The sequence below is a fragment of the Microcebus murinus genome, chromosome 8, assembly GCF_040939455.1.
Source record: "Microcebus murinus isolate Inina chromosome 8, M.murinus_Inina_mat1.0, whole genome shotgun sequence".
Lineage (NCBI taxonomy): Eukaryota > Metazoa > Chordata > Mammalia > Primates > Cheirogaleidae > Microcebus > Microcebus murinus.
This window is the reverse complement of record NC_134111.1, coordinates 83,942,267-83,967,301: the sequence shown is the minus strand read 5'-3', so window position 1 is coordinate 83,967,301 and position 25,035 is coordinate 83,942,267. Positions and strand designations below refer to the sequence as shown.

At 37.7% G+C, this 25,035-nt stretch overlaps 1 protein-coding gene across 6 annotated transcripts in view; it reads left to right on the top strand.

Annotated features, from left to right (window-relative positions):
- The first annotated feature begins 6,985 nt into the window (after positions 1–6,985).
- The window catches only part of ERBB4 (erb-b2 receptor tyrosine kinase 4), a 1,053,313-nt gene continuing 1,035,263 nt past the window's right edge, over positions 6,986–25,035 (top strand). For all 6 annotated transcript variants that reach the window (XM_020288223.2, XM_020288220.2, XM_020288224.2 and 3 more), the window contains exon 1: positions 6,986–7,752. In XM_020288223.2, coding sequence (XP_020143812.1) covers positions 7,671–7,752 — 82 coding nt within the window. In that variant the 5' untranslated portion in view covers positions 6,986–7,670. The remainder of the gene's footprint in view (positions 7,753–25,035) is intronic.

The window sequence follows — 25,035 nt, the reverse complement described above, 5'->3', positions numbered from 1 at the left end:
ATATTTTCAGTATAATGCATAACATCTTCTCGAGACAGTGTGTTGAGGAGTTCCTAAATGGAGTGATAAGTAAACGCAGTAAGACATGCAGTAATTCCATTTGTCTAAAAGTATTCATTTAATAAAGTCACATTAAGCTGTATAAAGCAGACTTCTCCTACCCTCCCATTCTATCTAATAGACAATAATAAATTATCACAATTGTTTTATTTTCTTCTAATATTTGACTAGACAAAGAACATTTTTCTTTCTCTATCAACATGTATCCAAAGTGACTACATATAATGTGAAGTCAGCATACATATATTAGCTAAGATAAACATTAATATCTTATATTGTAATATGGCTATTATAATTTTCATAAAATTACATAAAAATGTACAAGTCTGTTAATAGAAATATTTTATACTGTGTAGACAAATACTACAAAGAAGGATCTAGTGCAAGATTTCTTTATTCCACAATTCACACAGGGTAATTTCAATTGTTTATAAATTGGTTTTATTTAGAAAGTAAGATAGACTCATGATGGAAGACCAGAAGTGATCAGTATATATGGTATTACATACTATTAGTATAATGATTTTAAATGGACTGTGTATTTGAGAAAGTATTGCTTAAAAATTGTTCAAGTAAATGGCCCCAATTTAAGTTAGATTCATATAGCATATCAATTAAAGTTAGATTCATATAGCAAAAAAAAATATTTCTCTAATTTTATATAGCTTAAGATTTTTTCCTTATTCAAATTAGTTTTGTAAATGTAGATATTCTTTCCTCATATTCAAAATATTGTCTAGACTGGTCTTTCCCTCTTTTAATAAAATTAAATTAGATACTACTATTTTTACACTGAGTTTAATAGTATCAGTTGTTGGAATATTTATATATTTTTTGCCATATTGCTTTCATACAATAGCACATCACTAAAATGTTTGTTGTATTAGCAATTTAAACATTCAAAGCTGGATGCAAATCAAACTATGTTCATGGTTGGATTTCTTAAATGATTACCTATGACATCAAAGCAGAGATATGCCAACTAGTATTTGTTTTTCTAGAGTCACAGGGACCTTTATGGCAAATCGAAAGGGAAAACATTTATCAGTTTATTAATATAAATTAAAAACCATCCTTCTGAAGAAAATACATAAATATCACCACACATTCTTTTGTTAGTGCTTTCTCTTTTATCGTCAGACATGATCAGTTTAACTTTTGCCTTTCTTAAAAATTTTTTTTATACTATGTGAGATTTAATAATCTTGGCAGCTTCTCTTTTGGGCTCTCTCCACTGGTGAATTGTAGTATTAAATGTTTAAGAACCTGAAATACTCCCTGAGATGCATAACCTGTGAAGGCAGAAAATTGTGATTCACTTGGGGCCAGGACCAAAAAGAGAATCTGCCAAATGTCTTGGGCCTAATGACAGCTTTTTCAGAGGCAAGGATAGGCTTGTTAAGGATAAAGTGCCAAGAGAATTAGAGAATTACAGTAAAAGAAAGGAAATTGGATTATACTGAGAAGTAATTGATCAGGCAAGGAGGAAACAGACGATTAAACTGTTGAAAGAAGAGGACTCAACAAGTTTAGGATCCTTTCTGAACTTTTAGAATCCTTTTCCTGAAGCTTTGGAGATTCATGCATCCCTATACAAACCTGGGAAGAAAATACATGGTTTCTAAATGATTACTTTAGTTGACTATTTGGCAGGAGTTCAAGAAAAATACTAAGAACTCTTTGTGACCCTAGTAAAATTAACATCCATTTTTGGGTGCATGGCAAATGTAATTTCAGCTTCCTTTGAGAAATCTATTTATTAACTATAACATGATTATGCTCTTTGCAGAGTTAAAAATTCAGAGGGAACAAAGTGTAGTGTAAAAGATGCTACCTGAAAAAAGCTGAAAAAGAAACTAACATACTTTATCTTGATACAGATTTCAGGCCATGCCTCAACAAGTAACATCAAACTTCATAGCTTCAATAAATAACTAATAAGTAACCTAAATATAACTAATTTATAGATATATTGACATGCAAAAATAGAAATGTCCCTTTCCTTTTTAAGTTTTAATTGGTAACTGCTATTCAAGGTTTACTTTGTCTTCAAGATTACAAAACAATAGAAAAAAGCTACATGGAAAAACCACAGTTTAAGAAAATATATAAAGAGAATATGAAACAAAAGAAGATTTTACTAGAAAAAAATAATTTTTATGTACATTTTTTGGAAAATACTACTCTATCCACAGGGATGAAATTGTTTTGCAGTTTCAGCTATAAATCAAAACTGTCTATAAGAACTTGGATAGACACCAATGAGTGGAGATAAAAGCAAAACAGATTTGATTGATTTATGTTCACTTACTCCTCCTTAGCACTTAAAAAATTAAGGCTTAATCATGCAAATAGAAAGAAAACAACATTTACTAACCAAAAGTAAAATATTCTTGGGAAGGTCTCCTTGCATATTAAGTTAACTTGATAACAAAACAGTTTTTTATTTAATGTTTATTCCCGCATTTAAAAATGTTTGAATTTTTATAGTTTTTTTTAATTTGGCCTTGAAATATTTAATGTCACCAAATATCAGAGAATTCCAGAACTCAGGGGTTAGGAGGAAAAGTGTTATTTCAAGTGCTAAGTTAAGCAACAAACAAACCAATAAAAGTCACCAACACTGTGTCTGTCATCTGCTTGCTCATATTAATACTGAACCTGCTTGGTATTTACTACAGTTTCTTTTTAGCTGAAAGAAGAGTAAAGATCCAAAGTGTTGAATACTTCATAATAATATAGTAATAAGCTTATATGGATATTTTCCTAAGGAAGTCCTATGGACTGAATGTTTGTGTGTCCCTAAATGCATATGCTGAAGCCCTCATTCTCAATGTATTTGGAGACAGGGTTTTGATATTTAATAATTATGCCATGAGGGTGGACGCCTCATGAATGAGATTAATGACCTTATCAAAAGAGACAGGGGAGAGATGATTTTTCTCTCTGCCATGTGAAGATACAGCAAGAAGGAGTACATCTACAAACCAGAAGAGGGCCCTCAGCATGAAAAGAATTGACCAGAAACTTCATCTTGGACTTCTCAGTATCCAGAACTGTGAAAAATAAGTGTTTGTTGTTTAAATCACCTATGGTATTTGTTATAGCAGCATGAGATGACTAAGACTAGTAATTTAAGATGTGTCTGTGTTGGTGGCCCAGAAGAAGAGATGTGTATGTGTGAGTGGGAGTAAAGAAGAAGGAATATGAGGGAATTAAGTGTATGAAAGTTAAGACTTGCACTTAGTAGGTGAAGGGTAAATCATAGACTCATAAAGTCTTAGATTTGGGTTGTAACAACTCCTCCCATTAAAAACAAGAAATGGGCACAAGTGTGTGAAGTCAGTTGCTCATGATCACAAGATAATTTAGATGAAGAGGAAGATGATGATGCACAAGAAATAAAATTAGAATTTTTCTGTATTTTTAAATATTCACAAGAAGATAATTGATTTATGATAGAGTACCCATTTTCCTTTCTTAATTGATATATGTCCCAAATTTATATGTATGGCCAATGGCAAAATATTTAAAGCAGCAAGCTCTAATCTGACCTTTAGGGAAGTGTTAAAAACAAGTTGAAGACTGGATGAACTATGAGACTCTGCAACAAAGTTAGGGATCAAATTCAACACTGAACTCTGAGTTCAATGTCTTCTTTTTTTCCCAACAGCAGCATTTTGCCACTCATTATGTCAAGAATCTCCTTGAATTCTATTACTAATGGAAGAAATAAAGTGGAGAAGGGCATATGGGAAAGCAGCACAGGACAAAGCCATCTCTATGTTGGGGTTATGGCTCCAGCCAAAGAAAATCATGAGAGACCAGGAAGGGAAACTGAAGAATATGGGCCATAGCAGAATATTTTTCTCAAGAGGCATGATGGTTTATATGATCTCACTCAAGTTGGACAAGATTTTCCTCATTTCACACTGTTCTGGTTTCAGGTAACAAAAAGGAAAATTGTACTAGTTTCAGGAAAAAGGGCCCGTGAACAACTAAGCCACAGGAAGAGCTTGCATACTCTCCAGACCCATCTGGGCTTTTGCTTCTTTCAAATAGCAACTTTATTCTTTCTCACTGCAACCTGGTCATCCCTACATAGAAGGGAACATAGACAGTCCAGTTCTGGAGTTTTAAATGTCAAAAGCCATCAGTGAAAGACTAGATAAGAACTCTATATTTCATGCACAAAAATCTCAGATAAGGGACTTAGTGGGACTATCTCCCATCCAATTAATTTAACAGTGACCAAGGCATTTTGATTGGTCCAACTTGGTATTTTGAGTGGTCCAACGCAGAGCCAGAGAGTGAGAGGTGGTTGTAACAGGGAAGTAGATCCAAGTTGAAAATGTAAAACTGAGGGAAGAGCAGTTTCTAAAGAAGGATACTTAGTAGATAGTCCAGGTGTTCATTTATGGTTTGCTAAGTAACATGTTGGGTTATTCAGATTTTTTTCAGGTTGCAACTAACAGCAACACATTTTAGTTAACTGATAGAGATTTATTATCAAGACATATGGAAAGTGAAAAAATATAGAGATCCACCTTGGTCTCTAGCAATCTAGTTAGCATGCTCTTTCTGCATCAGGTAGTAAATATCCCCTACTCTGGTGTTCATTTCTTATAATGACTCAGTTGAGATGGGAAGCAAATGAGAGTAGACACAGAAAGAGCTAACTCTTGACTCTATCTCATGGCTTCTACTTTCTAATCGTCTGGCTTGCCCACATAGGATACCATTTTCCTGTCTACATCTCTAGGTTTTATATTCAAATTATTTGAGCTAGAATCTGATTGGATAGACCAATCATCACAAAATATAGGATGCTTCTGCTGGTTAGAGCTTTGATGTCAATTCATTTTGTAGGCTGCAGGTCAGATATCCATCGTTGGCCAGTTACTAATCATTGTTTAAATGTTAGAAATAGGAAAATGGGCATCAAAGCAGAACAAACTGAGAATTAGAGCCAAATCTTGGGTGTATTGGATAATTTAATGGGTGGACACCTTGTGCGCGCTAATTACCACACAAAATATACTTTTTAAAACTAATGCATATTAATTGAAAGCCCTCCTTTGCCAAGAATTATTCTAGAAGATATGGGTGAGACCAGTGTATACTTTGATAGTAAAGCTATAAAATTGGTGGGGGAGTAAAACTATTACAACAGACATAACTAGAAAAAATCCCAAATCCAAAATATTCAGACCATTTAATTTTCCCCCACAATTTAAAGCAAAGTACACAATTCATTTATTCACTTCCTGCAACATAACTGACATCAGAAACAAGACTTAAAAATATAGAGACTTAAACTTTTCCAAAAGCAAGAAGTTCATGTTTGTCACTTAAATTGGTACTCTAGGGACAGAATGGAAGCTTTAAAAAGTAGTTTTTAATGAGTAGAGGTACCTGAGAGTCATCATAAGACACCAAATAGGATTTAAGGAAAGAGAAATGAGAAGAGATTGAATGAAAGGAAAGAAAACAGAGGTGGGGTATAAAAATAGAAAACAAACATAATCCCAAAGAGCATGGTTCTGCTGGAATCATGATCATTCTGGTCAAGTCACCATCATCTGCATGAGGCTTAGTTTCTCCCCACCATAGGCTGCTTCTGGTAAAATAGCATGGTCAGCTTGTTTGCCTCTTCATGGGGGCTGTTACTTGCTGTGGGTCTAAGAAAGGCAAGGCTTCAGGCTTCAGGCTTCTACTGTTCCAATCTGTTCCCAGCTCCATGGAAATTCTTAAGGGACAGAGCTACAGATAAAAGAGTAGGAGAGGAAAGGGAAGGTCTCAAATGATCATTGAGGAGGTAGAGTAATTTGGTTTTTATATATTTGCTGCTTCTAGAGAAACCAAAAAAGGAAAATAATTCATACATAGAATGCCTGTGCAAATAGCAAACCAATAACCTACTACCCTCAGGAGATTCTGGCCCCTGCTGGGATGCAGTTTCACAGCTTTAAAAGGCAAGGAATATGTACATTGATACGACCCAGTCCCAGAATATTTTAGGTTCAGAAAAGGTCAAAGTCTCCCATAGCTAGCAATGACCTTGGGATTGGGGAATATGAACTTCCAGAGTGAGAACAAGGAAGGGGCCTAAAGCTTCCTATGGAATAAGCCTAATCATTTAAGGTCAGTTATTTTAGAAGGTTCTGACATGACCTCCTTAAATTCTTTTTGGTTTGGGACAATTTCTAGTCATTTAAGACCAGGTCTGTTTAATGAGAATGAACCCCAAATCAAGTTGTCCTGAAGTCTATGGAAAAGGTGAAAAGACTCATAAAATCTAAAAATCAAAGTATGTGGCTCTACAAATGTGGATTTTTAGTTTAGCTCCACCTCGGTCAGTTTGGGAGTGCGGGAATAATGAGAGAGAGGGCATAATTGGAGAAGTCACTGTACACAGGGTTAAAGTACTTTCTAAGTGGTGTGTGTGTGTGTGTGTGTGTGTGTGTGTGTGTGTGTGTGTGTTGGGGAGGGAGCAGGGGAGGTTTGCCAGAAGCAACCTTGACTTTCCTTCTATTCCTAGAGAAAGTCCTGTCTGTAGAAGGGCACCGTGGGACAATACAGAAAATGCTTTCTTGTTTGAAAAAAAAAAATATTTTCTTTAAGCATCTCTCTGGTGGTCTGTCCACTAGGCGGGCCAGCTGTCCCAGGCCTCTGCCGGGGCGGGAAGAGCAGTGTTTCAGTTCGTGGCCTCGGGTGAGCTCTTTAAATCCAGCTTCCCCCGCCCCCACCATCCCGTTCCCTCTCCCTGACAGGTGTTTTCCCAACTCCGGAGGCCTAGGATTTTGGGGAGTGGCTGAGCCAATAAGATTTTTCTTTGGGGGGAAGGGCGTGGCTAGCTGGGTCAGAGCAGGGGCGGGGTTTGCGCGGCTGAGCAGAGCCTGCCTGGTTGCGTGGAGGGTTGTTTTATTCCCACCCCCCCCCTTTTTCCGGAGTCTTATTAATTTCTCTGTGGGGCTGCAGCTGGAGAACGCGGAGCGTTAGAAATGACGCTCGGAGCTTTAATTACCGCAGCCGCCGGACAAGTGTGAGGAAAGCTGACAGGAAAAAGAAGGACGGGATCCGGGGAGAAGCGAGAAGCTCCCCCCGCCCCCCTTCCCTCCCGATTTGGACTGGAGGTGCAAGGAAACTGAAGAAGGAGCCGAACATAGCCCGGCTGAGGGGGGAGAGGCCGGAAACCTACCCCCGCTTTGCAATCAACTTTTTTTGGAAACCTGTTTTGCCCCCCTTTCCCTTTTTATTGTTGACCAACCAGGGAGAGAGAGAGAAAGTGAGGAGGGAGCGAGAAAGCGAAGGCTCACTCGGGGAAATAGCTGCACAGTCCGGCCGGAGCACACGCGCACACGCTCGAGCACACTCCCACACGCGCTCGCACTCGCGCGCAGCCGCCCCTCCTCCGGCGCCCGGCCCTGGACCCGCGGCGGGTCGCGGACTCGGACGCCCGCCGTGGGAGTCGGCGCCCCGCGCGCGCCGCGCCCGCCCCCCTCGCGCCCTCACGCGCGCCTGGCTGGGGGATCTCCTCCGCGCGCCCGAAAGGGGGATATGCCATTTGGACATGTAATTGTCAGCACGGGATCTGAGACTTCCAAAAAATGAAGCTGGCGACAGGACTTTGGGTCTGGGTGAGCCTTCTCCTGGCGGCGGGGACCGTCCAGCCCAGCGCTTCCCAGTCAGGTGGGTTCCTCCGCGCGCGCTCCAGTTGTGGAACCTGCGGCCGCCGGCTCGGCTGGCTGGAGTGGCTCCCCTGCCCTCCTCGCCCGTCCTGAGTGGCGTGCGGGGACCACTCGACCCGAGCCTCCTCCGTGGGTTCTCGGTCGCCCCTCTTTCCACCCTCAACTTATCTGTGTGTGCGTGCGTTTTATTTATCGTGAACATTACTCTGAGCCCCTGTCCCCTTTCTCTCTACTTAACCCCCCATTTTCCTTTCTCGAGCGTTTTCTGTGAGACTAAGCGGGATCCCTTCTGGTCGCGCCTGTTCGGGACGTGGGAGAGCCACATCCCCAGTTAGTGGCGATTCCTGTCTGGGCCCTTGAGGGCTCAAGAAGCCTCAGAGGAACGGTCACCGGGGCTGGGGTCCCGGGCGGTGCGGGCCGGGCCTCTCCCCGAGCCGGAGGGCTGTGGCGGGTGGCGCTCCTGGAGCGGCGCTTTGCACCTGTGCGTGCCGCCGCGGGCCGGAGCGCCCCAAGTCGCCCGAGCCTGGTGGGGTCAGATGCGACTCGAGCCAAGCCCGGGCAGCTCAGTGCAGCGGCCGGCGCGTCTCGGCCCCGGGCCCGGAACTCTGGGCCTTCTCGGCCGGCGTCCCGGAGCCCTCGCCCCATTGACTTGAGAGGCGCTTGCTCGCCCGCCTGACTTCTTAAAAAAAAAAAAAACAACTGCTTGGCACATTTGAGCCCGACGCCCAGCCTTCCCGTCGGTTGCCGTGTTTGGCTCCGGGAAGAGTTCTTCCTGTAGTTCAACTTGCTATTGGCCGGAGTCCCTCCAACTTCTCTGTTCACTGCCCGGCCGGGCTGCGGAGCCTGCCGGTCGCGCGAGCAGATTGAACCCGAGGCGGGCGCTGCGGCTGCGCCGAGTGCGCGGCCACTGTTTGCTGGAGAACTTGATCCCCGAATACCTGGACAGGAAAGGGCTAAATGACCCCTAGAGGCAGCGCAGTGGGGACCGCGCGTCCCGGCGTGCAGGGCTAAGGACAGCACCTGCAGTGCGAGGGAGCTCAAAGTTTCTGACACTTAAGTTTGCTGGGGATGAAAGCGGGACAGGAAAGGACTGAGGAGAAGCGGTGTCTGCCGCGGCCAAGCGGGGGGGTCTTTTGGGAGAGCCAGGGAGATTTCCAGAACCGTCCAAGGCTGGTGACTGGAGCTTGGGAGGCTGCTTGAGGTGATAAAGACCCCGGCAGTGGCGATAGGGAGAGCTTTAGGCCTCTGGAGGGTGTCCTTCTGACCTCACCAAGAAAACAGCGCGCTGTAGTTTTCCCGCTCCGCCCCCGTGGCCACCGCCTCCTCCTCCTCCTCGCCTAGTAAATAACAAGTTACAATCATCGAGCCTTTCAAAATGACCTTCGAATGGCACATGTACGCCGCGTGTGCTGGCCGTTTGCACCCTCCCAATTAGTCCGAAATTCTTCATGCATACCAGGTCCCGCGCTCCAGCCACCTCCGGAATCACACCAGCACGGACTTGACATTCCAAGCGGCCTCTTAGATACATCTCTTTTTATCTCCCTCTGTATTCCACGTCCCCTCATATTTTCCCTCAATGGGTTGATTATGCACATTGACGCATTCAAAAGCAGTGGCGACCGACATGCAGGCTTAGCCGGGAGGAATTTCTACGAGGCGACCTACTGGGGGCTGTCTGGTTCAGCCCCTGCCACTGGGGGACCCCCTCCAAGTCCGCAGCGATTTGGTATTAACTATGCGGCTGCGGGTCGAGCTATGCCGAAAAGCCCTTTTCAGAATTTCTGCAAGGAATGTAATCCAAATTAGTTCTGCAGCTGTCCTCTTCCTCGTCTCAGGCGACACCAGCTCGCGCCCTCGTTCGTCTCTTCTCCTTTCCCCGGGCGAATTGTCAGACCCACAAGTGAGCCCATTTAGAGCGCGAGGATTAGCGTGCCATTGTTGTTCCGTGTGTGACTCTGTACTTGAAATTCTGGGGGCACAAAGGCGAGCCTCACTTGTTCAAAACACAAAGTGATCTAGATGAAAGGGCCGCACAAAGAAAAGCTCTCGGGTGCATCCTTGGTATAATTGCAACAAGCATACTAAGGTGATCCATTGGAAACTGTAAATGCCCCCAGGGACTTCTTTTTTCATCCTCCCCCACCTCCACCCTGCTGCACCTGGCGGGGAAAGTTCAGCTGGTTTTCATGTAGTGCTATTATAAAAACAAGTTACCGTCTGGGGTGTGAGTGAGCGTCTGTGTGTTTGGGGCTGTGCATGTGTGTGGCTGCGTGTTCCCAAGTAAATACATATTGCGCGTCTCCCCTCTCGCGGTTAGCAGTCAGTAGCAGTTTGGAGGAGTTTGTTTTGGTCCAAATGAGAAATTAAGTGCGGATAAGTAAACTAAGCTGCCAGAGGGCGACAAGATGTTGAGTGAATTGCTTTTAGATGAAACAAATTAAGGAAACGAGGGAAGACAATCTGCTTCTCGCATTATTAGACACGCTTGGAGTTCAGGGGAAAGTGGCATATTTTTGAAATGCTAATTTCTTAAGAAGCAGAAGGAATGCACCTTATTTACTGCTCTATGTGAGCAGAATAAAAATATAGGGTGGGGATTCTATTGTATAGATCTTTAAGATATTTCTTAAAATAATTGTAGCGGAAGATGACCTCTGTTTTTAAAAATTTTTTCTTCTTTTGCTTGGAAAAAAATCAGCTTTAGAGAAGATAATTTTTTAGAAAGTCTGAAGGACTTTGCCCCATTATCAGTGATGCATTTTATCTAGAAATATTATATCCAAAGTCCTCTTATATGGCAATTATAAAACCTTTACCACCCAAAGGAATGATTCTAAAATTTCTATCTTCCCCATATAATGGAGAGTCACCAATATTACATTTATATTGAAATAAAAGATACAGTAGTATTGAGGTGGCACTCTCATATACCTTAATAGATAAGTGATGTAAAGTTCAGTTTCCATTTCCTATTTGCAAGTAATTTAGTCCTGCTTTTCATTCTATAAAAGTACATGTATCTTTCCTATATGTTTAGAATTTTACCATTATATCTCCAAATTTATATTTTTTTGAGAAGAAAAATGTTAGTCATACTTGGTTGAGTGATGAAAAGGTGTTAAATACATTTTCAAAAAGGCATCAATCCTTTTTCTTACAAGTGTTTACTGTGTGGGCATATCCATGGGTACACTATTTCCCTTTTTTTTCTTTTAATTTTGAAATTCATATATATCTAAAAGGGGGCTTTTTAGTAAAAGGTATTATTTTTTTCTTCAGAATATTTCTAAATAAACTAATACCTACTACTATAACTGAAAATCACTTGAAAATACTGTAATTATGTACTGTTAAGATGAAATGGAATGACTCCGGTTATGTCATTACTCATTGTGGTTTTTTCCTCTAACATTCAACTATCTTTATGTATTTTAATCGTGCATGCATAGAAAATCAAATTTTGTTGAAATTCAAGGCATTGCTTTATATATATTTTCATTTAGCCACTGGAAATATGTCTTAATTAAGAAATTACATTAGAATATTTACCAGGGCATTCACTTCTGGAAGATTTATGTATTTTTTATTCTAACCTGAACACAGTAAGTTTGCGTGGGCTGATTTTTAGAGTTTGCATTCATTTGATGGAAAAATCATATTTCCTCCTCAAAGTGGATTCAAATATTTAGTATTCATGAGCTTTCATCCCTTTTGTTCTTAAATAGAAGTACTATTTATCATCTGTCTTATGCATTCAATCTTTCTATTTCTATAGATTCTTTTATATCTTATTATTTATTGAGTTTACACATGTGAATATATATTTTCCCTTCTACCACTAAGTATATTCTATTTTTGTGTCTTTCCCCCAACCTGCCACTCAGCCACTGCAGGAGTCCTCTGAGCCAGTTTTCATTCTTTCTTTCTGATAAATCTGATATGGCTGGTTGGCTGGACAGTCACAAGCCATTCCATTGCTCAGATTTATCCCTGAAAGAAAATAAAAAGGCATCGATCCAAGATCACTAGCATATCTCAAAAGCCCTGACTCCAAGGCCAAATCTTCTCCACAGAGAAGGCCCTCTTACCCTTTTTCTGTCCTTCTTTTCCCCTTTTGACCAAGGAAAGAAAGTGGACCACTGCCATTTAAAAAATGCTAGTGATGCAGGGAACTGTGTTATTTCTAAGTATTCGCTGGAGCTTGGTGATTAGAGCCACCTTGAGATTAATGGCCATGTGTGGTATACATTTTAGACAATAAGAATTAGGATGCCTTAAACATTGCAATGCTTTAAAGTGGTGTCATTATTTTTTATTATGTCAAGCTAGTTATTAAGAAAGCTTAACATGTATTTTTAAAATAGCCATAAGTTTTGGCTTTATTTTAGTGTTCTGCTGCTGTTGGATATCCATGTATAATGTGTAAGTGCCTAAAACATAAATGAAGCAAATGATCAAAAAGGATTTTCTGTTACCTGCAAACTGGTTGGTACTCTGTTTAATTTCACCCTTTTGAGAAATACTGCTTTATAGAGATGTTAATATTTACATTGAAATTAGCTTATATAGGTTCAAGCCTACAACTGTTCTAGAAAAATTGTCAAGCATATTCCACTGTTATCTTTTACAGTGATCTATTGAGTATGCTAAGCAGGATAGAACTTAATCATATTATCAACTTTAGGTTCTATCATTTTAGAGATCTTTTATTATGTTACATTTCACCATGTGGAACCAAATTGCCTCTTTTATCTAATACTCATTTTCTGAAGTATTATAAATATTGGGAAGTCAGAGTAAAACCTTACTTTTCATGACTTCTAATACAGCTGTTGACTGGATTTTTCAGTTCATAATGAAAAATAATCCTTTGATTTTCCTTTCTGTTTTTTAATAAAAAGATTCTAGGTCAATGAAACTAAAACTGTATGTCTTGTATGTAATTTGAAGGAGACTTTCACTGCCTATTTTGCAGAACATAGACACATGGTTTAAATCAGGATTTCTAATACCTCAAGCAACTCACTCCATCTCTTTGTGACTTGTCTTATCAGCCTAGGGGGTGGAAATGCATGGAATGTATTCTTTATTTCTCCACTGTATAGCAGTTTTCTGAAAAATAACTTTAAAGTCTTCTGTGATATTGAGATACATTTCGGTAACAAGTTAATCATTTTTGTACATGTAATTTAAATGGCACATGTAATTTAAAACATGTACATGTATGTTCATAGACATAATGTAAACTTTCTAGCAGACCATCTCTGTCAGAAGAGCACATGTCTAAAGAAATAAATAGGTTGTTGACTCTAAGACATTTGTATTTGAAGGCCATTTACCCAAAATGTTACTTTTCAGAATTGCTCTATTGTCTCTTTAGGTTTCATTGTATACGTTTTTTTTCTGAGTTGTTGGTAATTCTGAAATGTGTATTAAATAAATGACCTATTTTCCAGTGCTTTAATTAAAGCTTTAAAACTGCTTTCTTAGTTTTGTATTTGATACTTAAACAAGTGCTTTCTATTTGTATAAATTTTTCAGGAGAAAAGAGAGCTGTCTCACTTTTATGATATAGAGTTGAAATATGTGGAGGTTTGGGGACCTAATTCTAAAAAGGTTATGTAGCATATAGTAATTGTTATATAGTTATTTTCATTTTGAATAAGTGATGGCTCTGCAGGGCCATCACTTTGCACAACTCCAGAGGGCAGTAGCCACATAGACTTTAATAGGAATGGTGCATGCCTGAGTTATGAGTAGTGCAACAATAGCCCTGCTATTGTGTGATTCTAGAGAATAAAGCACTAAAATAAATGTTAGGAGATTTGGGTTCTGGTGTTACAATCATTTGTTATATAATCTCGTGTTAGACTCCTTGCCTCCTCTCAATTTCCTGACCTCCATTAGTGTAGCTAAAGAGTCATGCTTAAACTGTTAACGCCTAGAATGTTTCTTAATGTCTCAGATAGATAAAGGATGTTTAGACTTTTTAGAGAAAAAAAATCCAATGGTTTTCAATTATTTTTGCCTGTGGACCTCTTTTTTTTTCCAAGTAAATTCATATGTGTAACCCTGATATCTAAAAACAGGTAAAAGGGTAAATGGACAGCTGCTGTTGTTGAAGCTGCAGTGAGAAGCCAGCTTTGTGGCCCCATCTTTGACATTCCCTTACTTTCCTTCTACTGTTGCCTCTACTGTCCTGCTCTATCATCAGAGAAGTCTAGCATTGTTTAGAAACCACTGATCTAGTCCAGTGTTCTCATTTCTTAAGTGAGGAAACTGAGAGCACAGAGATGTTGGGTAATATGTTAGTGGCAGCTCCTAACACCAATATAATTTTCTATTATGTACATAGATGTATTTAAAAAGTCATAGGCATTTTTAGAAAAAAGTAAATGAATAAAAGATTATATTGTTCTAAAAGAGAATTGCAAACTTGAAGACAAGTGGATTGGACCCACAGGCCTACTTATACTGTGTAGTTCTTTTTAAGGGAAAGACTGTGGGATCATCATCAACCTTAATTTATATTTAGGAAGTAATATCTGATTGCATTTATAACTTATTGCACATGAAATTAAGCAAAGAAAGCAAATTTCTCAAGACATAGTTCTGTAAAAGGATCTGTTTACTAGTTAGGCCCACGGGGACATAGAATTTTGACCTGAAAGTCACATAGGAAGATCCCACATTAGTATCTGTATATAATAGCACTTTTAAGCGTTTCTTTGACCTGGGACTTCATGAAGAGGCCCAATAAGAATGGCAATTTTTCCATTCTATAACAAGTAATATGCATGCTTAAATAAAATGGATAGTAAAGGATAAATAGTGGGTTACTCATCACCAATTAGTTGGTGGGGACCCTTAACCAGCAAATCCATGGGAATACTTCAGATTATTCCAGGCCCATCCTTTATCATTTCTACTGTCTTTGTTGGGCAGTCTTCTTTCTTTAGGCTCCTACTAAGACATAGTTGTATTCTTTGAACAAGTACATATGCAAAGCCTCAAACAGTAAGATTTTATAAATTTATTTCTATGGCACATTTGCCTTCTTCTAGTTGGCTTCTGCAAAATGCTACCTCTGGGACTTGTGATCTTGCAATGTTGTTGATCTAACCTTAACTCTCTCTGGTTGTGGCCAAGTTCCTTGAAGTACTTGAACTGTCTTGGGTATGATCAGCATTCTCATGGGCCCTAGTGACTGAAGGGAGATTTGAAATTTGCGTTGACAGGAAAAGTGTCTAGCAGGGGTCCTCAAACTTTTTAAACAGGGGGCCAGTTCACTGTCCCTCAGACTGTTGGAGAGTGTGCACTTTGGGCCCTGGATAAGTCCGCTGCTAAGCAGGACAGGCAGTGGTGGCAAAAACAGCCAGAGGGGCGGATAAATATGCTAGATGGCCCGGATGTGGCCTGTGGGATGCAGTTCGAGGATGCCTGGTGGAGTCTCTTCCTGTTAGGAATTGGAGATGAAAGTGGACCCCCATAAAAGATAAACATAAGAAACTGTGAAACTTCTTGTGCAATATCATTAAACCTCTCCCCTGAGAAGGAGCTCAGAATCATTCCTATTAATTGCATTATTTCCAATATTACAGGGATTACTGAAGTAGACTAAACACCAATAAGAATATGCAGGACTTGGTTTCTGAATTGAGGGAGCTAAAAGTAAAAGGAATCAAAACTGTGTGATGAGTTATAATATATTTCATTTGGAACATAGTTACAGGTGTTTAAAGAGAAGAAAATGAATAGTGTAATAAGCACTTTTTTTATTTTCTGAAAAGATCAGGCTCGTAAACAATCAGTTTCACTTGGTAAATTTTTATTACTCTGTTGACCTTTACTTAATGCCTGGTCCCATGTATCTGGTAGAGGTGGATAACCAAGTGTTAAGCCTTTTGGATACAAGTAGGGATTTTAAATCTGCTTTAAAAAAATGCATCTGTTGATTTGCTGTCCTCTTCTGTGGTTATCTTGTGGCTGGTTAGGACTGAAAAATAAAATTGGCAACAGATTCTCCAGGTTCTGAGACTATATCTAGTGTAGCCGTGGCTTAAGCAGTAAGTTGTGCAGTCTTCTATTTCAGGATGGTTCTCCATCATTGGCAAGGGGATGCCTAATAAAGTTCATGGATGGCAGTGTGTATTTTGCTATAGATAAACTCTTCTTTTACTAAAATCTTTCTTTGTTATTATTTCCTATTTTTTCCTGTAGGCTTAAAGAATATAAGAGTATGAGTTTCTTTCTATAGGGACCTATGAAAACCAAATAAAATAAAACAGAATAATATTTCTTTTGGACACATACTTTCATTTTCAGGAGTTCTTTTGTCTGGTCATTTTGTCTAGAACTAGAGCAGTTAAGCAAGTTTTGTTTTTAAGTAAAGTTGACTGCGTGGCATATTAAAATCTCCTCAAGATTTTTATAAACATCATCTGATCCTTAAAAACCTCAGATCTTGACTATTGCAAGATCCTCTTTCCTGGTCTCCTTTTTCCAAGTCCTTGTACTTCCAAGATTGCCTTCCTGTCACTGTCAGGTGACAATTTTTAATATTATACTTTTATTATCTTAGTTTTTATTCTGAAGCCTTCTGTGGACCCTCATTGTAAAGTTCAAAGCCTGCTAAAATAGTCTTAAGTTTCCTTTTAATTTCTTAGAGTTTCTTAAGATGTATTATATCTAAAAACCAGGCTGACCTAGTCAGTATTCCATGATTATGCTGAGCTCATTGTTTTTACTTTTGTCCCCTTTCCCTGGAACTCATGGTTTACTTGGTGCCTCTGCCTGATCAAACTTTCAAATCTTTTAAGTTTTACTTTACATTATATCTCTTCATTTCATCTTCCTTCACTGACTACTCTAGCCTATAGTCTTTATCAATATCACTTATCTGGCATTTAATCTAAACCAACCTATAGTCTTAATTTTTTAAGTGCAAGAGTTTTTATCCCCTGCAGAGCCTAATATGGTGCCACATATATTGTATGCTCTTTAAAAATATTTTTTTAAATGAAAGAATAACATACATTTACTGGTGCTATTTTAAGTGCATTCATGGATGGTTATTATTTGTAATTAAACCATATAGTGCACAAAGTGAGTTGTTCTAAAAACATAATTATAGAATTCTTAATAATAGATATTAGGCGTGTTTACCCTGGCAATTTCTTTGGTGCATTCTTGAGCATCCTAGGGTATTTCTTCAAATGGAGTGTTTCCAAGACTCTATCATTTATCCCTATACTCATTTTTAGAGTCTTCCCATAATAGGGTACAAAGTATTTCTGTTGGTTTTATTTTTGGCAAGTTAAATATATGTGAATACCATTCTTAAACGTGTAAATATTTTATAGTGTATTATTTTTGTGTTATATGGTAATTATATTGCTATTTCTTTCTTATCTTCCATTTAAAATTTTTAATCAGTTTAAGCAATAAGCATGTGCTGACCCACCAGTGTATTTCAGGACCATGTTAGGAACTGATGAGGAAATATAAAAAGCTCAAGATGACAACTTTTCCCTTCTTTTAAAGGATAGACGATACCAATAAAATACAATATAAAAATATGTTATTAAGTGATTTTGCAAACTCTTGGAGAAATATTTGCCACCAGAGAAATGCTAATAAGTATTTCATGAAAAAGACTTGCAGCAGAATCTGGCATTTTCTAATCATAGATATACGTAATAATACAACTTTATTATAACTAAGATTTCTTAGTGTCTTAAAATAGACAACTAGACATATGCTTACCATTTTAAAAGGATCCTATAAAGGAAGCACTTGCAGTATAACTGAACTCAGAGGTGACGGGGATTCTCTTAGCTGCTCTTTTAAATGATTCACTCTGCATTCTGAAAATTGGTGAAATGATTATAGTATTTATAGAGTCAGAGTCTACCAGGGAAAATCTCTTATAGACATTTGTTCTCAGGTTACCAGATTCAAAGAAACTGTCAACCTTTCTAGGCCACTAGGGTGCACTAATTGTACCTTAATTTGTAATTCCCTAAAAGAGTTAATGTTACTTTCAAAATTACCTCACAGTCTGCAGAGTAATCTATTAATGAGAGAAATGGGAATGGAGACATTAGAAATTTGGTCTGATTTTTTTTTTTTAGAGCTTTCCTAATCTTTTTTACTTTAAGAGAAGAAAGTTTGAGTCAGGGATCATTGTTCCTAGATGAAAACATAGAGATATAAAGTAGTATGTTAGGCTAAAGCCTGACTGGTGTGTTAGTCTGGTACAGTTATGTGTCTGCCTTATCTGAGAGCCAGCTGGCTCTGCCTCCTGCCCCTCAGCCTCTTGCATGTCTTCCTCACAGGCACAGAAGCTAGTGATGCCTCTCAAAGGCATGGTTCCTCCACTCTACCTGCCCAATGTGCGAAAAAGGGATGCTTACGCACCCCAGATCCTTCTACCTTCATGTCAGCAGCTCTTCTTGGTTTCCTTATAGGCACATGAAGAAACTGGTCTAATAAATATAGTATTTAAAGAGTCTTGCTTTAGGTTACTCTGCAGTTTCCCTCCTCCATTGTAGTCTCCAAATTTCTTTCTTTGTACTGTGTATGTTAAGGAAATCATCATATAAGCCTTGTCTTCTTGAGAAAACTTCAGATCAGGGGCATCTGCAAGATTTTGGGACCTGAATTTATGCAATTTAGGAAACCTCCTTAAAAACAATATAAAAATAAAAATACAAATTAAGCACCAGTGCAATAGGAGGGTTCTGAAGCTGACGCTTTTAAAACTTTCTGGTAAATCTGCCTGTACTTAAAACTTACACATTTTAGGAAATAATATGGCCCTTCTTTTATCTGTAAATTTTGGGTGTTATTATATATATAATTCCTTGGTTTTTTTTTTTTTTTCCTAGTGCATGTGCTTAGTGTCCATTATTAATATGGAAGAATGCATTACTTCAAGGAGAAAATTTTTATATAGTATAAAATTATATTTAAAGCACTTCAGTATATCTTTGGATGAAATAATGTACTATACAGAGATAATTTCAGAATATTTTCTAAGTGTGAGCATATCTAATCCAGGTATATACATATTTTTTCTTGACACATTTTAAAAATGGGTCATGTAATACTGTCTTTTACACAATTCCATAGTTTATAATGGTTGGCTATAATTTAAAGGAATCTTGCCAGTTTTGGTATATAAAAGCTATATTATTAAGGCCCTATCCCTTGAAATATAGCTGGCTGGATTTTTAAACATTTGTTATTTAGCATGGATAAAAGTCTGCTTTGACTCTTACCCTCAGGCTAAGTTAAATGTGACCATTTTAACTACAATAGACATTATTCCTAGCAATGAATGAACAATGCATCTAAATTAAAATCAATAGAGAGTATAGCTCTTTGGTAATATTTTTAACTAATATGTTAACACATTTAAGAAACAATAAAAGGATCATTATTTCAAGTCACATTTTTACTATGTAAAAATATCAGCTAAACAGTTAATAATATTTCCCAGTTGTTAACTTGAAATTTAGCAGCCCATTGTTCCTGGTGATATATCGAAACCTCTAAAAATGTACTTGGAATTAATGGGAACTGAAGTGATTGGTATTCAGATATAATTCTTTAGTGGCATTTTTCTTTTCTTTCTTTTAAGTACAGGATGAAAATTGAAAGTATAAAAAGCTTTGAGATAAATTGAAATAGACAAAACATTTTATGCAACTGTTGGTGAAAAAGGGGCATTCATTATTTTTTTCTGTGCTTACTCTATTGCTTGTGGCCAGAATTAGCACACCATGAGCCAGAGAAAAAGATAAGACAAACAGAATGGCATGCAGCTAATTTTGTTTAGCAAATTTAGAGCTGATACATGCTATTTCACTCCTACAAACTAACTCAGTCACTCTTTGAAAGGTACAGATGAAGTTTGTCCCCCACAGTTTAACAGCTTTCACTCAATATTTATAGGCTATATAAAAATAAATTTCTGTAAGTACCATATTTCTTTCTGGCAGGATGAGTACTATGAAGGCTGATTTATTAATGAGGAAAAAAAGGAAAACCAAAAACATTTCAATTGTTCCAGATCTGCAGAAAATAAAATACTTGCATGTTAAAATATCCAAAATATCTTTGTTTCAAGGACATATGTAGTGGGCTTTCAATATTCAGGGATTTCTACTACTTGTGAGTGAGTCAGAAATCCCATTATTTTATGAAAATTTTGTGATTGGAATCTGGTAGATGGTTAGACTCCTATTTTGGAACTAGGCCTTCATCTGCTATATGTACCAACAGAATAGAACCCACTATAATAGTTAGGAAGTGGGTTAAAACAAAACAAACAAAAAAACCCCAAAACGTTAGCCTTTGTGAAAAAGTGCTATCATCCAACAGGATAAACTTTAGTGAAATTTCTTAATGAGGCTAACTGCTGTGAGAAAATGATAAGAAAACTTGTAACACTTGATGAAAATGTGATTCTAGAGAAAGCTGGGAATCTGTACAATAATATCCATATTTGGAAATATCCCAAGACACATTCCTAACAGTCTTTTCTAGCACAATGAATCATAGGACATCCAACAAGTTGTAATATTATTTATATATCTGCTAGAGCTTTGTTATAGCTCAAGACTACATTCTCCACAATCAAGCTCACTGTAGAGAATAATTCTCATATTCATGAATTGTTTATCTCATTATATTTCCAGTGGTTATTTCAAGGTTAATTTTCTTCAGATAGCTTCCCTCTTGATTAAGGTTTGTAGTAATTGTATATGTGCTGATATAGCACATGAAGCCTTTAAACTTGAAGACATCTTTGATTTTATGGCGAGTCAAGATCAAATGCTTTCTTGATGCTTCCTACTCAAATATCTGTGAAAACAATTTTGCTGCTTAGTTTTGATTTCTACCGAAAATGTGGAGACTTTGGTTTACATTTTCAAAATTCCATAAACTCTTTTGTAGGATATGATGAAAAAAGTATATTCTATTACTAGGACTAAAATTCAAGTAGTATGTTCCTTATAATTTTACTGATTGTTAAAATATTGAAGTGCATTTTTATCTAATTGGGCTTCCCAGATTCCTTCTTTGGAACCCTTTCCCTGACTTATCCCAATCAAATGCCTAAAGAGTTAATCTAATACCTGGTACAATAATAGACTGTTCAGATCTCTCCTTTGGCATATGCTGTGATCTATTCTGATGTGCTTTTGCCATTACAGTCCCTAAATACTTTGAATGTTTCCCTTGCACATAAAAGTTTTGCTATAAGTATTTTAAAATAATAGAAATATGAATAGTGTTATAGTATCTTTGCCACAGTTAATTATTAGCCAGTCTGAGGAAAGCTTGTTTCTCAGTTAAGTGTATCACAGCTTCGGTGACTATCTTATTATGTATGATGAAGTTTAAAAAGAAATGACTTAAACATGATAGACAGAATGTCACTGGTCAACAGACTGAATTAGCATAGGAGAAAATCACTTGAGTCAGGCAGGCCAAAAGACCCCAATAAAGCAGATGTTATGAATTTTCCTGTTAGTGAATGTGGGTGCTGATTTGCTGTTGTGTTTATAAATTGGGCTGCTAAATACTTACAACCATTTGAATTTGTGATGGCCATCATCTATGTGGCAATAACTATATTACATGCTTATATTATTAATCAGAATGAATAGTTATCTGGCAAGGTATTAGCTGTTGCAGGTGTGTGTACTATAAATGGGAGTATCCCTTGAGGTCACTATACCTACTCTTTTAATTTATGGCAGGTAAGGAGAAGAAAAAGTTCAATTTAAACCTTTTTTTTACAAAGTCAGCATATATTATTGTGGCATACATTGTGAATGTCAGCTTAATTACAATACTTTTGGTAACTTAGATTTGGATTTTTTTAAAAATAATATCACAACAGAATAATGGCATACAATTTCATTTGAAGTATGACCAAAGAAATAAGGAGATGCCAGGAATGGAAAAGAGGGTCTTGGGAAAGGGACAAGATCACTGTCTTCAGTAGTTGGAGGGCTGTCACATAGAAGAGGGATTAGCACTGTTCTGTGTAGCCTTGGAGAACAGAAACATTAACAGCTGTTTGAAATTGTAAGATATCAGATTTCAGTTAAACACCATCAAGGAGTTTCTCATAGAGCTTCCCAAAGTTGGAATGGTCTGTCCTGGGAGGTAGTGAGTTCCTTCATGTGTGGGGTGGTAAGCTCTGCACTAACCTCTCCTGTGATGATAAGGAATGAATGAGGCAGCTGAGGAACAACTGGTCAGCAATGTTGGTTGGGGTGGGGATTGGGTTCAGTGATTGCTGGGTATCTGTCACAAGGACACCATGCCCAAATGTCCTTTCCCAGTCCCTACAAAATAGAGGAGATGAAACTCAAACTTCAATTCTCTATGGCTAAGATTCTCACCCATCTGCTTCTCACCATCCTACCAGCCATTCATAGATTAGTGGATTTATGAAGGACTTTTTTAAGAGATTGTCTTTCTTAAATATCTAATATTTTACTCTTATTTTTCTCAACATTCTTCATATTATTCACTATTCTGATCCACATACTACCACCAATTAATCATTCTCCATTAAAAGAAATACAATACAGGTGGGCACAGTGGCTCATGCCTATGATTTCAGTGACTTGAGAGGCTGAGATGGGGGAATTGGTTGAAGCCAAGAGTTTGAGACCAGCCTGGGCAATATAGCAAGATCCCATCTCTAAAAAAAGAAATTATCTGGGCGTGGTGCTGTGTACCTGTAGTTCCAGCTACTTGGGAGGCTGAGGCAGGAGGATTGTTTGAGCCAGTAGTTCAAGGCTGCAGTGAGTGTAGACCACTCCCCTGCACTCCAGGTGGGTGACAGAGTGAGGCCTCATCTCTAAAAAAATAAACAACAAAATAAGTAAAAACACGTGGGATAAAGAGAAAACTAAAAACAAAACAATTCAATACAGAATATAAACATACAACCTTAAAACATATATACTTCATTGTGCTCATGGTTTGTGCCAGCAGATATTTATAAAACTGTATCTAACTAAACTAGAGGAAGAAATATAGAAGAAGGTGGGGACATAGGTGCAGCAGGAAGTTCGAAACTGGGCCTGGAGCTATGGACAGAGTGTAAAGTGTTGAGAAATGATAGCAAAAGAGAAACTTTCCTAAGGGAACTGAAAATCAAAAGGAGATAAAAACATAAAGATACATATTTATGCCTGACTTAATTACAAGTAAGGTAGAACTTTATTAGCTTTGGAAATATTTTACTCCAGGGCCTTTGACGTTTCAATCTCTTTTACCCCAATTTTTGAATCTACATTGTAAAATGCTCTCTAAAGAAAATGTTTTGCTTTTTTTTTTCTTTTTTGGCCTTTCTTTTAACCTTGTTTTAGGTTTCCTTGTATTAAGACCATGATATTCTGCTTTAGTCTTTCTTATTTAGCATCCCTCCTCACCATGTGCAGCCTATATCCAATGGCTCCTCTATGCCAGCCTCTGTGACATGCCAACCTCTGTGATATCTTTTTGTTTTTATTTCTGCATATTATGGGGGTACAAATTTTAAAGTTTCAAAAAATGCCCTTTCCCCCCTCCCCCCACAAGTCTGAGTTTCCAGTGTGACCATCCCCCAGATGGTGCACATCTCATCATTATGTGTGTATACACCCGCCCCCCTCCCCCTTCCCACCTGCCCAGTACCCTATTATTGTAGTACCTATGTGTCCACTTAGGTGCTGCTAAGAGCTTTCCAAAGTTGGAATGGTCTGTCCTGGGAGGTAGTGAGTTAATACCAGTTAATTAATACCAGTTATTAATACCAGTTAATACCAGTTTGCTGATGAGTATATGTGGTGTTTCTTTTCCATTCTTGAGATACTTGTGATATGCTTTTATGCATTATCTATAGTGCCTCCTACAACCTGCATGGTAGATGGCATTAATCCTCTTTCATAGATAATGAAACTGAGCCTCAGAATTACATAATTGGCCAAATCACACAGCCACTTCTCAACAGAAGCAATATTGTAACGATCCACTTGGCTGTTATTGGTGTACATTAGAATTAGATTTTAGCTGTTTGTCTTTAAAGAGGCAATGAGTGAAGATAACCCATTCAACAAAAAATAAGTCTATCCTAAGTTTCTTTCTGGCCTTGGTTGCCTTCATTATCTTTTTGTCTTAGTTTCTAGATACCCACCCTTGTCTCACCTCTGTGTAATTTATTCTGAGCTCTTACCCCTTTACAGAGCTCTAATCCTTCCTGTTTCTACTGCCTGCTGGATATCTCCACTTGGATATGCCATAGTGTATCCAACTCAAGCTGTTAAATATTATACTTATCTCTTTTCACAATTTGAAATGCTTTTATTCTTTTAATTGGTATAAACTTCTATAAACTGTAAATTAACTCTTCATTGGTAAAAAGCCCAGAAATCATAATACCTAATATTTATTTAAGTCAGTAAGCCTGCTAAACACTTTTCATATGATAACCTGATCTTAACAAGGTGGAAACTACCGTCTTCATTTTACAGACAAGGAAACAGAAGCTAAGAGAAAGTAAATAACTTGCCAAATGGCATATACCTGGACAAGTAGCTATTAGCAATGCCTAAACTCCTAACTATTAATTTCACATGGTCTAAATATCCATATTTTACGTAAGAAAATAAACTAAAACCCCTAAGAAGTATGCTGGCAACATAGATGAATTTAATTCTTTTAGGCCATCAAAATTATTTGTTCATAATAATTATTAATAACCAGATATATTTGAGTATGAACCAAACCAAGAAATAGGATCAAGTATATTAACAATATATACCACTTTTCTATTTTCCTGTTATATTTTCAGTACATTTATAGCACCTCAAATAGAGTAATTATTCTGGTCATTTTTTAAAAATGTGAAGTAAAATATTGCAAAGAATAAATAGAGGTAAAATAAAGGGACTTCAGAATTAAACAGTTTAGGTTAGAATCCTAACTATATGACTATGGGTAAATTACTTAATCTTTTGAAGCTTCAATTTTCTCATATAAAGGGGAATCTAATACTAATACCAAAGTCATAGTTGTAAGGATTAAATGAGATAATGCATATAAAACAATATAGGCACATAGTGAGTGTTCAATAAATGATAATTATGTATATTGTTGCAGTAGTATGATAACTAAGGCAGTTAAAAGCAGAGAAAAATAAACATAAATTTAAAGTTACAAAATGTTAAATAGGAGAAGACCATGGACTTTCTTTTTCTCATAATTTGAA